Raw genomic sequence first — 11,942 nt, forward strand, 5'->3', positions numbered from 1 at the left:
GATGAAGACCAGTAGCAGGCAGCTTGTCTGACTAATAGGGAAGCTAGCCAGGTGGGGAGGACTTCCCACTGGGTGAGGAGTGTATCTGAAAGAGCAGAAAAATATGTGATTAGTCTTTTGGGGCCCTGTTGGACTCCAAGACATAAGGCCAGCACATGACATTTCGAGCCTTACAATGCAAAGCATAATATAGGACAAGAAGAAAGCCTATTTCTCTTTCATATTAGCAACTTTGTGCTGTTCATAGTAACATAAGTCTATTAGCATCAATGGGGGCTTTCGTAGTGCTATTGTAAGAAGATGAGGGTTCTACTGAGCAATGCCTCAATTTACCTCTCTGTGCTTTCGCTCTTAATCTGTAAAATACAAGAATTAATGTAGGTAATTCCATAGTCCTTTTGTCTCTAAAATGGCCATGATAATTTAAAATAAACAGAAACATTTTACTTAGTATTTATAAGGCCTAATATTCCAGAGTAATTATCGGTTTGCATGTCTCCCCTACTAATCTATGAGCTCCTTTTCTTAAGCAACTTGGAATGCCCATTTGCTGGTACATGAAAACTTCTTAACTAATGATTTTCAAATGAACAAATAAATCTAACTGAACAAGAAATATTTGGAGGACTTCTGAGGCTTGCAAAATATTTTGTGAATGTTCTATTGCTCGTTACTAACCACACTGGTTATACTATTAGAATACTTAACTAGGGTCCACTGTGAGCATTAACATATGGCACTCACTGTCCCTGACTGTTTATGTGGTACACTTCTTCTCCTGTTGTTAACCTTCCTACCTACCCAAGCTAAGATCTGGAGAAGTTTAGTTCATCCCATTCTAGAGCTAAAGTCTTCTCTTTGTCTCCTTTTGCAAGGATGCCCCAGATTTCAATCAGCTACTGGAAATGTCAGATGAAAAATGGCACAAATGTGAATTACGACAATAAAAGTTTATAAGCTACTAAAATAAAGTTATAGTACCTAAGAGCTGAGTCAACTGACAATGTTAAATGGAACATTTTACAACCAGTCCTGGGATAATGATAAAAAAAAAAAAAAAGGTACATGAAGAACATGAAGAAATATCTGACAGGAAATGGGCCCAAGATCAAGCTCAAGCTACATGATTTTGTATGAGCTACTTCTAAAGTGTGTGTGGGGATTGATAATCTAAAGTTTATGGAGCGCCACCTCTGTATCCAACCCTGACGTCTATTATCTCCTTTACTTCTCATAACAGCTCAGTGAGAAAGGTGGTGTCATTTTAGAGAGGAGAAATCAAGGCTAAAGTGGTCCAATTGGGCAAATGCCTCTAAACAAAACTAGTAAATAATAGAGACAATATTTGACTTCAGAAGTCTCTCTGCTGGGGATCCCTGGGTGGCTCAGCGGTTTAGCAGCACCTTCAGCTTGGGGTTTGATCCTGGAGTCCCGGGATCGAGTCCCACGTCAGGCTCCTGGCATGGAGCCTGCTTCTCCCTCCTTCTGTCTCTGCCTCTCTCTCTCTCTCTCTCTCTCTCTGTCTATCATGAATAAATAAATCTTTAAAAAAAAAGCCTCTCTGCCTCCACAGTTGATGCTTTCTCTGTCTTTTCATACTCAAAGCTATCTCTTTACATAGACTGATCATCTCTGTAGAAATCAAACAAATTTTAGGTTTCATGAAGTATCTCTCTCTGTCCAACTCAATGCTGGGGTATACTCCACACTATCAATTCAGGTGATCATTCTTACCATGGAGCTTACCACGGAAATTAGCTACATAGGGAACATAAAAATTATAGCTAAGCAAAAGCAAAAATATGGGACTAGCATGAAGATTGGCCTTATGAAGGAAGCTGAACACTAAAAATGATATTCAGGCTGGACTATAGAAATGTTCTCAGGAGTTTGAATAAGTGATGTGGCAATCTTTCATTTTATTTTTTAAATAACACCCCTCACAATATGTTTTGTGTTGCTCATAAATTCCAGCTGCCTTTCCCTAACCTTCCTGGCACAACATCCTCCAGTCACCCCTCATGCCCATAATTCCAAGTCATGGCGCTTTTCACCTGTGCCCCTCACATGTTCTCCAGTGGCAAATAGATACAAAAATACTGGCCTGCGCAGGGGGAGCTGGTGCCATATCCCAATGGGCTGGTATTTGCTGCAATTGCACAATGTTTTAGAAATATTATGTTTTACCTTTAAAGATCTTACAAAATTTACATTCTTCTTCCTCATCTGATTTTGTTATAATATAAAGATAGCCTTTTCAATTACTTATTATGGACCAAAACTCATGCTCCAAGAAAAATTAATGTCATGGTAATTCTGAGGCTTCGTGTACTCTGTACAAACTCCTCTTACTCCAGCCAGAGAAACACAGTGATAAAATGGTCTAATCGCATCACATGCAAGGTGCTGATGTGAAATGAAAAGGACAGAAATATGATTGGGATATTAATTCAAGAGAAATAAGGTAATAGTACTGTTTGAATAAGCTTAGCAAGGTGAGTTAGCTCTTCCTGAAAATATGTGTGATGTTATCTTGCCTTAACTTCCACCCCAACTCCTTTCATTCAAATACAATCAAATGTTTAGTTTCTACACACATACACACACCCACTTACCATACACACACACACACACACACACGCACACACAGAGCTACCTAGACCCAACAGACAAACACAAAGGGAAACGTTCTGTGAATGTACTCCTATCAGATGAATGCATTATGTCAATATAGCAATCACGCCATTCATTTCTATTGTAATGGGACACAAATTAATAAAATGGGGGAAGCTACCACATAGCTTTAAGCTCAATACTAGATTTTAATTATGGGTCCAAGACACAAGCTAATCTTTATGGTTGGTCCATAATAATAGTCGTTGTTAAGTGACAGAAGAGAAACAGCTTTAGACGAGAAGTGGCACAATGAATCACAGCTGTCATACTTATGTACTTGCTGACTACTAACCCTGAACAGAGCATTTAATTCAAATCTCATTTAAAAGTGTGCACTGTCAAGGAAGAGGCCAAGAACCATTGCCTAGTTCAGGAAGTAACTCACATCCCATGTACCAAAGGTAGCCCTGAAGATCAAGTCGATGGGCACATAGCCTGATTACTCTGGTACCACACCCCCCTTCACAACCACTCTAGGAGCTTCTCCTGTAACAAAGCAAGAAAATGCCAAACCCTTGGCATCTGACTGCTCAAATAAGATCAATTCTTTTTCTCAAAATGCATAACTTTTGGGGGCAATATTCTACCCATTCAGAATTGCAATTGAATTTAAGTTCTCTCCGTAAAGATAGAGTTTGCCTTTTGAGCAATCTTTTTAACATTCAGTTATACTCAGTATCTATAATATATTTGCTAATGCTAAGATCCCATTGCTGTTCTAAGATTATTGCACAAAGGGGATCCTGTGTGGCTCAGTAGTTTAGCGCCTGCCTTCGGCCCAGGGTGTGATCCTGGAGACCCGGAATCGAGTCCCACGTCAGGCTCCCTACATGGAACCTGCTTCTTCCTCTGCCTGTGTCTCTGCCTCTGTGTGTGTGTGTGTGTGTGTGTGTGTGTGTGTGTGTGTGTGTCTCATGAATAAATAAAATATTTTTAATAAAGATTACTGCATAAAAAAGTGTTGTATATATAATACATTATTTCATATAATGTAATAAATAATAATATCTCAAACTCACTGTAGGAAAGTTGAATGTGTGTAGAAATATAGATGATATGCATAGATACAGATTTGGATATGGAAAAAGAGAGAGAATCATAGCAAAGATTCAAAGCAAAAGTTAAAATTTAGCAGCAAAATAAAGCCAATTACCTGGAATCCTAAGTAGTTTCATGTATACTCACTATTACTCACATAATAGTTTTGTATATAGCAGTTTGACATGATATGGAAGTGGGGGTATGTTATTTAGAAGTATTAATTTGAAGGCATTACTTATCAGGTCAAAAAATATTTTCATGTCAACCAGAGATTGCCAGTAATTTGACAATTAGGGTCTGTGATATTATAATGAGGGGACACTGGATTTAAGTTGTCAAAATAATTAACATCTGGTATCTATGTGTATTATGTCATTAACTTTACAATTAGAATATGCAACAGACTTTCTATTGTGGTAAATAGTTTTCATTCATTCAATACATATTTACTGAACAATTCCTACATGTCAGGCACTGTTCTAGATACTAGGTTTATAAGGATGAATGAGATATATACATGGTCCTGGTAAATCAGCGTAATCAGGGTTACTCTTATAGCCCAGTTCTTCTGAACCTATATTATGTTATGCAAAATCAGCCGTTTTGACTTTCAAAATATTTGGGGTGTTTTGTCACTTTATCATTAACTACAGAATTAAATGAATTTTGACAATGAGTTTCAAATGAGCTTTTTTGCTTTGTAGATATTATTGAAGCAAATAAATCTCTGTGAATAGTGGAACGATAAAACATTCACAGAAACTTATAACTCTGCAGTTGAATAACAATTACATTTGTTCCAAACAGGCAATTGGTTTCCAAACACATTAAACAAAGGCAATTTAGAAAGCTTCTTCTTCTTTTTGGCATCATTAACGTTGTTGAACGTCCTGGGATTCTGGAGTGTTTCACAAAGGTAAGTGTGTGGTAAGATGAGCAATTTCTGAGTCCATGAAATATTGATCTGGGAACCATCACTGAGCCAACGGGAATCCTGTATGCCATGACTGGACAAATTAGCATATTAGAGAAATTTAACAGATTACTCAGAGCAAGAAATTTCAATTTACACTTCACTTTTTCCATTGATCCTTATAATAAAGTTGTGCTTTACTCTAATCTAAAACATGTTCTGAAGAAAGATATTTTTTCTCCACTCTATAGTACTATTTTAGAATTAGAAATAACCATATTGATAATAAGAATGAATGAGTCATTATCATTAAAAGCAAATATCATTAAACAAATAGCTAGAAATCTAATGATGCTTAAGATTTGGATTCCATTCAGGCCTTTAAATCAGCAGTGACCATTTCAAGGTCAATAACAAACTGCAAAATCATTTAGTCAGTCACCTGAGACCATTCAGTGGCTTAATATGTATCATCTACCATCCATCCATCGCCATACCACCTCTCTCTCTCTCACTGACATATTCTTGGATAGCTGTGTACTTTTGAGTAAATTGTGTAACCTCTCTGAGCCTCTGTTTTTATACTTCTAAAATAAAATCAAGAATGCCAACATCTTGTTGGGTTTAGGGCTTTAGGGATATGAATTTTGGTAGAGGACTGAGCATAATGTCTGTCACATTGTCGACACTACAGAGATCTTTATTTGTCTCATTTCCCTCCATTCACTTGTCTTTTTAGTCATATTTTATCCCATGATTGTCCCTTATCCCTTGCCTAAATCATTCATTTACTCATTAAATAAATCTCTGTTGGAACACCAGTCATGTGATGGGTACTGAAGAAAATTAGAAGAACACAAAGTAAGTAAGTCAATAGATGTTTAGTGCTCCTGTGCTTCTATTCTCATAGAGCTTATGGTCCAGTATAGGAGAGAGGCACTTAAATCCTATACAAGGCAGAATTATGATAAAAATCAGAAGTCCTAATGGTTCCCTGAATCTTTAAATTTCTTACCTTCCAAATGTGTGTTAATAAATTAACCCTTCACAATGTATAGTTTCTCTAAAATACCTATCTCAGTCTTGGATTAAAAACAAAATTAGAATATCAGAGAGTCTTACAGAAGAATCCAACAGAGGGGCACTTGGGTGGCTCAGTGGTTGAGCATCTGTCTTTGGCTCAGGTAATGATCCTGGGGTCCTGGGGTGGAGTCCTGCATCAAGCTCCCTGTGGGGAGCCTGCTTCTCTCTCTGCCTCTGTCTCTGCCTCTCTCTGTGTGTCTCTCATGAATAAATAAATAAATAAAAATCTTAAAAAAAAAAAAGAGAATCCAACAGAAACATCCTCAGCTTTGCAGCAAAATAAAGTCATCAATGAAAACTGAAGGTGAAGGCAAAGCTGCTTTCCCTTCCAGACACCTAAGTGGTGCCCATATGCCAATGCTCATAAACCTTCAGTTTCTCAACTTTTATTTTTCCTCCCCCTGTAAGATCTGACCTTTGTCTTTTCATAAAGTAGTTTAAAAGGTGATCTTTCAAATTAGCCCAGGTAAATCCAGTTCCACGACTTAGCTGTACAAACGTCAGCAAGGTATTTAACCTTGCTAAGCCCATTTCTTCATTTGTAAAATGAAATAATAAGAATAGTAATTGTGCCATAAAGTTGTGGGAGTGAGAAAATGTTCAAAAATCTTAGCTAGAGTAATAACAATGCCCTCAGACTTTGTCTCATGACCCCTGCTTCCTCCTTTTTAATTCTGCTTCTAGACTCATGCAGAGGTGTGGCCAACATGACCAAAATTATGGGCTGAATTCATAGAAGAACTAGCACTGGAACCAGAATCTATTAGCTCAGGGATTTACTCATTCATTCATTCATTCATTCATTCAACGAATATACTAAGCATTGTTCCAGGCACTAGAAAAAATAGAACTGAAGAAGGCAAACTACCAGTCTACATGGAGCTAATATCTAGTGCTCAAATTGAATTATTTGTGATTCTTTCTCTGCGATTGTCAGACATGTAAATTAGTATAAAGTAGTGAAATATGGTGGAGTGGGGTACAGAGAAGGAGGCAGGTAAGGCTAAACTTGTACAGAGCATGAAATATTAGAGGAACCAAAGGTAAGAAGGGACTAAGTGATAACAGAAGATTTATTTAGAAATAAATCTGATTCTTAGCATATCTTCTCTATTTCCCTATATCTTTTTTCCTCCTTTTTCTGTATACTTTTTGAGGAAATGGGGAAAAAAAGAGAGAAAGGTTAAAACAAAGCAGGGAGGAAGGAAATTAATTGTCCAAGTGTTGCGCACGCCTATATCTTGTGCCGCATGTGAGACAAATAACATTTACTCTCCAGCCCCTCCTGTTACCTAAATCTTACCACTTTATAAATAATAAAACTAAAGTGAAAACCTAGGTAAATAAATTGACTAGGTTAACACACCTAGGATTAAAACCCAAGTATGTTTGTTTATAAACACTTTCTCCCATAGTGTGCTAAGTGTCATAGTAGAACCCTCTATCTACTCTGTGGCAATCCTTTGACTCTGGTGGGTAGGAAAGAAACCAGTCCCTTCAGTTAAAGTAACCATACCACCATCACCTGTTGATCAGCATAGGGAAAGAATGGATGTCACATATCAGAAGAAAAAAGAGTCTGGAAAACTTGCCAGTAAAGATCAAGCATCTAAAACTAATGACAGTGCAGAGGCACACATTACTTTGGGTGTCTATTGTCCATTGGGGTGGGATGGGTCAAGCCAGAAGTCAGGCAAGAAATCATATGGAACTTACAGTAAGTAGTAGGACATCATGTCTCTGGTGAGGAGTGAATGATTCTGATTTATTTCTATCCTGATTGTGACTATCAAACACTTAACAAACAATAAGTATGTAAAGAAACAGGAGAAAATATAGATACTCTAGGGAGAGTATTATTGAAACATATTTAGGAATCAGAAAGTACTTGATTGCAATAAACATCGAGTCACAATCCAATTTTTACCAAACCCAGCCATGTTCAGAGCCAGATAATGGCAGCAAATCTATCAAGAACAGGACAATCCCAAGTCATTCTTGTCCCTAAGATTTTGAGAACAGTATGTTAATTATGAAACAGCATATTCACCAATAAATAGGTGGCCCTAGACCTGTGTTGGCACCCAAGGGTGCCCCCATCACGGAGTTTTATGTTAGTGTGATACAATCCTTGCATAAGTCCTAGAAACAAGTAAATCTTGTCAGGGTCATTGGGATATCACCTAACTCAGTATAGTTAGGAATTATCTATGAATATTAGGTCAGACTTACTTTTCATTTGTACAAAACAAAAACAAATGAAAAAACCACCCCAAAACATGACACAGCCCTCTGCCACTGTCTGTATTAGAGTCCTCCTCCATCAAATCTGAAATAGGCTAAAGGTAACATGTCATACCTGAGGGTGTCCAGGTTGGAGATGAAGAAAGTAGATAGATAAAGTGTCTCTCCCTAGCTGAAAAGCATGACAAAAACATCACTATAGTGCTGAATATAAATATGTATCCCATATTAACTGCTAAAATAAAGATACCACAGATGTTTTAGGGAGGGAGAGCAAAGGGTATTTGTTTTTATAACATCGCCGCTGTTCCCCCAATGTTGTAAATACATCTTAAAGTTGATACCACCACACTAATTTTGCCAATGATACCAGTAATCTTTTGTGCATAACTCATAACAATTATTGAAAGAGACATAAATCAGAGACAAAAGACTAGTTATTCAAATACATTCTTCTCTTGCAGTTTCTTTTAACAATATATTGAGAGGGGAAAAGAAGGCCTAATGGACTTTGGAAAACTTCACACATCAGAAGTAGATGTCTGTCCCCAGAGGCCTACATGTATTTGATAAGATTGGACTTATCGCCCATATTCATTTGTTCAACCAGTATTTGTGAACATCTGCTGTGTTCAAGGTCCTGGGGACATAGCAGTGAATAAAGCAGTCTGAAGGTCAAGTCCTCCTGAAGCTTACTCAAAGGTGTTTAAGAAAATAATGTGTCTTTAGACATAGTATACCATAGAACCAAAAGGCCAAGATTCTGAATAAGAACTTGATTCCAAACCAAGGCTCACATGAGCCCCGAGGAACTTATTTAAACTTTTAGAATTTCAGTTTCCCTATCTGTGAAATGGGGATAGAAATATCATCCTTCCGGGCTTATAATGAGAATTCAATAAGGTCGAATGGGTATAGTGCCTTAGCATGGTGGCTGGCACTTCAAAAGACACTGAGGAAAACCAGGCATTCCTCGGGTCAGGAGTGAAGGGTACACATTCTAGAAATGTATTCATGGATTTCTTCTTTGACAGTGGTGCTTTTCACATAGGTTCAAGACCGAATTTACAAATCCTCCACGCATCTGATGAAGCTTTCATGAGTCCTGGCCTCCAGGAACATTGTTGAGTTGATAGGGTTTCAGACTTTCCAAGTCTCTTGCTGTCAGACCATTGCAGATTGTAAAAGAGCGCCATCTAAAGGCCCTTATGAGAAACCTTAATACGTCCTAAAACTCCTTTTGTCGCTTTATAAAGACTGTTTTGGTGAGCAGGGCTCTTAAATAATCATCACTGTTGTGCCAGTATCTATGGGCCATAATAAAAAGTAGACAAGCACAGGAAGAAAGCAAATGATTTATCAAGTCATCTACATCTGGTCCTAAAAAAAAAGCTTTCTTTCTTTCTTTTTAGGTATTGTAATCTAAATCATTTTAATGCCCAGAACATCAGTGGATGTAATCTTGAAGAAACACTTCTCCTCCATGAAAAGTCTCTGAAATTTTATGGCAGTACACAGGAAGTTTCTTCGAGTATTGATCTTTGGGAGACAGCCCTATGAAACTATATTTGACTCTACCTGTCTTATGAGCAAAGTATTCATTGTTTTCTAGAGCTGAACATCTTATGCATTTTAGTTTAAGAACTAATATGTATGGGAGTGACTTTATGAATATGATCTGCGTACTTTATTTATAAAGACCAATCATAACTCCTTTAGTGAACTATTATGCCTTTTACATTAACACATTATACATTACAATAAAGTAATTTCAAAGTCTGTCAGTACTCCAACAAAATGACAATTCCATATACATTACAATATTTTGCAACTTTTTACAATAATGGTTCAGCCACTAAAAGCAATATAAATTATATTTGTTAGCTTTAATGTACTAATAGAATCAAAATAATCATATGTTAACATTATTCCTTTCTACATGTCTATTGAGCACTTATTACATGCCAGGCCTTGTGATCATGTACTGTATATGTCTGACTAAATAATAAATCTATATGTTATTTCATATAAATCCATATGTATGTATCTAATCTTGATGTTACACTATCAAGATATGAAGTAAGGAAATTTTCTCTGAATTGAAAAGCAATGTTAACTAAAATAGAGGTCCTTAACAAAGAAAGAATATTCACATACTGAAGGAAATATAAAATAAAGGTAAATGATGGAATGATTTAAAGGAAAAAGGAAAATTGAAGAAGGTAGAATGAGTGTTGAGAGGGTAAGTGATAAATCAAATAGAGAAGATTAAAGCAATTCCCTAACCCCAATGACATCTTTTGGTGTCCAGTGCTACCAATTTAGACACATCTACAAAATCATCTTCCAAAAGATATTCTTCCTGTATAAACAAAGCAATGTGGAAACTCATATTAAAAATAATGAACTGGGGCACCTAAGGCATCTGACTCTTGGTTTTGGCTCAGATCATGGTCTCAAGGTCACAAGATCAAGTCCCACATCAGGCTCCGCATTGAGTGTAGAGTCTGCTTAAGATTCTCTCTCTCTCCCTCAGACCCTCCCCAACTCCCTGTCCCTCCCACTGTAAAAGAATAAAATAGAATAAATAATAATAATAAACTAACATAAAATAAAATTAATGCCCCGTGCCTTTGTAGTAGTGCTTGTTAAAGTTTGGTTGAGGGTCACCTACTTTAGGAGAATCTTTCTGGTCCCTATCAAAGACTACTTTAACCCAACTCTTTTTCCAGGAACAGTGGTTTTAACAAATACACCTGAATCATTCCAGTGCTCCCTAAAGTATAAGCACCACTGCTTTCTAGGACAATTCACAGTGGATAGGATAGGTGGGTTTATCAGCAATTGCAAATGGTTCTGCAATTAAGCTCCTCCCCTGTGAAGGCCTAAAATATTTTAGAACTATAGAATAAAAGATTTATTCATCTTGATTAGATATGATATGCATTTTTAATTGCAAAAGAGCAGCTGTAAAGCACCAGGTGTTTCTCTTACTCAAACGATTTTTTGTTTCCTTATTTGTTTTGAGGACAAAAAGACTAGCTCTTGCACACATGAATTCTTACCCTGTAACTTTTCCAAATCTTTCTCTTTTTTGTATTTGTTCTCTGACAAAATAGCAAGGCCAACCCCTGGATATGTCTTGGAGGTTTTCTTTGCTGCAAAAGGTTAAATGCCACGTTTGCAATTTGGGTTTAATGAACACCCAAAATATCAAGAAACCTTTAAACACCTCACCTTAGTACAAGTGAGAAGCTCTGGCAGTCTCTCTCACCACTAGAAAAAGGGTCTGTTTTATTTTGTTGTTGTGTGTGTGTTTTTTAAATTTGCCTTCATCTCCCTAATTTCTACATCAGAATAGAAAAAAGTGCTCATTATGCTTTCACTCGTCCTTAGAGATGAAAAGAGATCTACAGAATTATAAAGTTGACCCAAAGCAAACACCAAAAGAGCTTAGAATTCTCACATTGGGGTTGACACTTGTGATTAGCTAAATTGCAGTAACTACACATGCCTCCATTCGGAACAGGATGCATTCACACTGCAGTTTCTTCTCTAGAGCCTAGCAACATTATCATTGAGCACCTGGAATAGTTTAGGCATTAAGTGTAATTGGTTTTGCTTTACATAAATCTGTAGCTTTGTAAATAAGCGGAGCATTTCAGCTTCTATATAACACCAATTAACTTAAAGGGATGTGTTGTTTGCAGAAGCCTGCTGGGTCTCTACTGTATTTCTCGGGTAATATGCTCAGTGGCGGGCAAAGTTCTGTGTCCCTGCACTGTTCCAATTCCTCCCAGGCACTCGGTGCCAAGGGTCTGTACCCACACTCATTTGCTCCATTTTTTCAGTTGTGAAAGATTGGGAAAATGAAGTCTTCCCGAAGAAGCGTCTTCTGTGCTCTATTTTTGTCCATGATTGAGACCTGAAAGGCAAGGTATTTGAAAATGTTTTCTGTGACCCACAGAGCACAGATCTGACCCCA

General features: G+C 37.2%; 1 protein-coding gene across 2 annotated transcripts in view; it reads left to right on the plus strand.

The window, feature by feature from the left end:
* SLC15A5 (solute carrier family 15 member 5) overlaps positions 1–10,036 on the plus strand; it is an 82,426-nt gene extending 72,390 nt beyond the window's left edge. For both annotated transcript variants that reach the window (XM_025455658.3, XM_035706986.2), the window contains 2 exons: positions 4,525–4,633; positions 9,370–10,036. In XM_025455658.3, the coding sequence (XP_025311443.3) occupies positions 4,525–4,633; positions 9,370–9,517 (257 nt within the window). In that variant the 3' untranslated portion in view covers positions 9,518–10,036. The remainder of the gene's footprint in view (positions 1–4,524; positions 4,634–9,369) is intronic.
* Positions 10,037–11,942: the final 1,906 nt, after the last annotated feature.

The sequence above is a fragment of the Canis lupus genome, chromosome 27, assembly GCF_003254725.2.
Source record: "Canis lupus dingo isolate Sandy chromosome 27, ASM325472v2, whole genome shotgun sequence".
Lineage (NCBI taxonomy): Eukaryota > Metazoa > Chordata > Mammalia > Carnivora > Canidae > Canis > Canis lupus.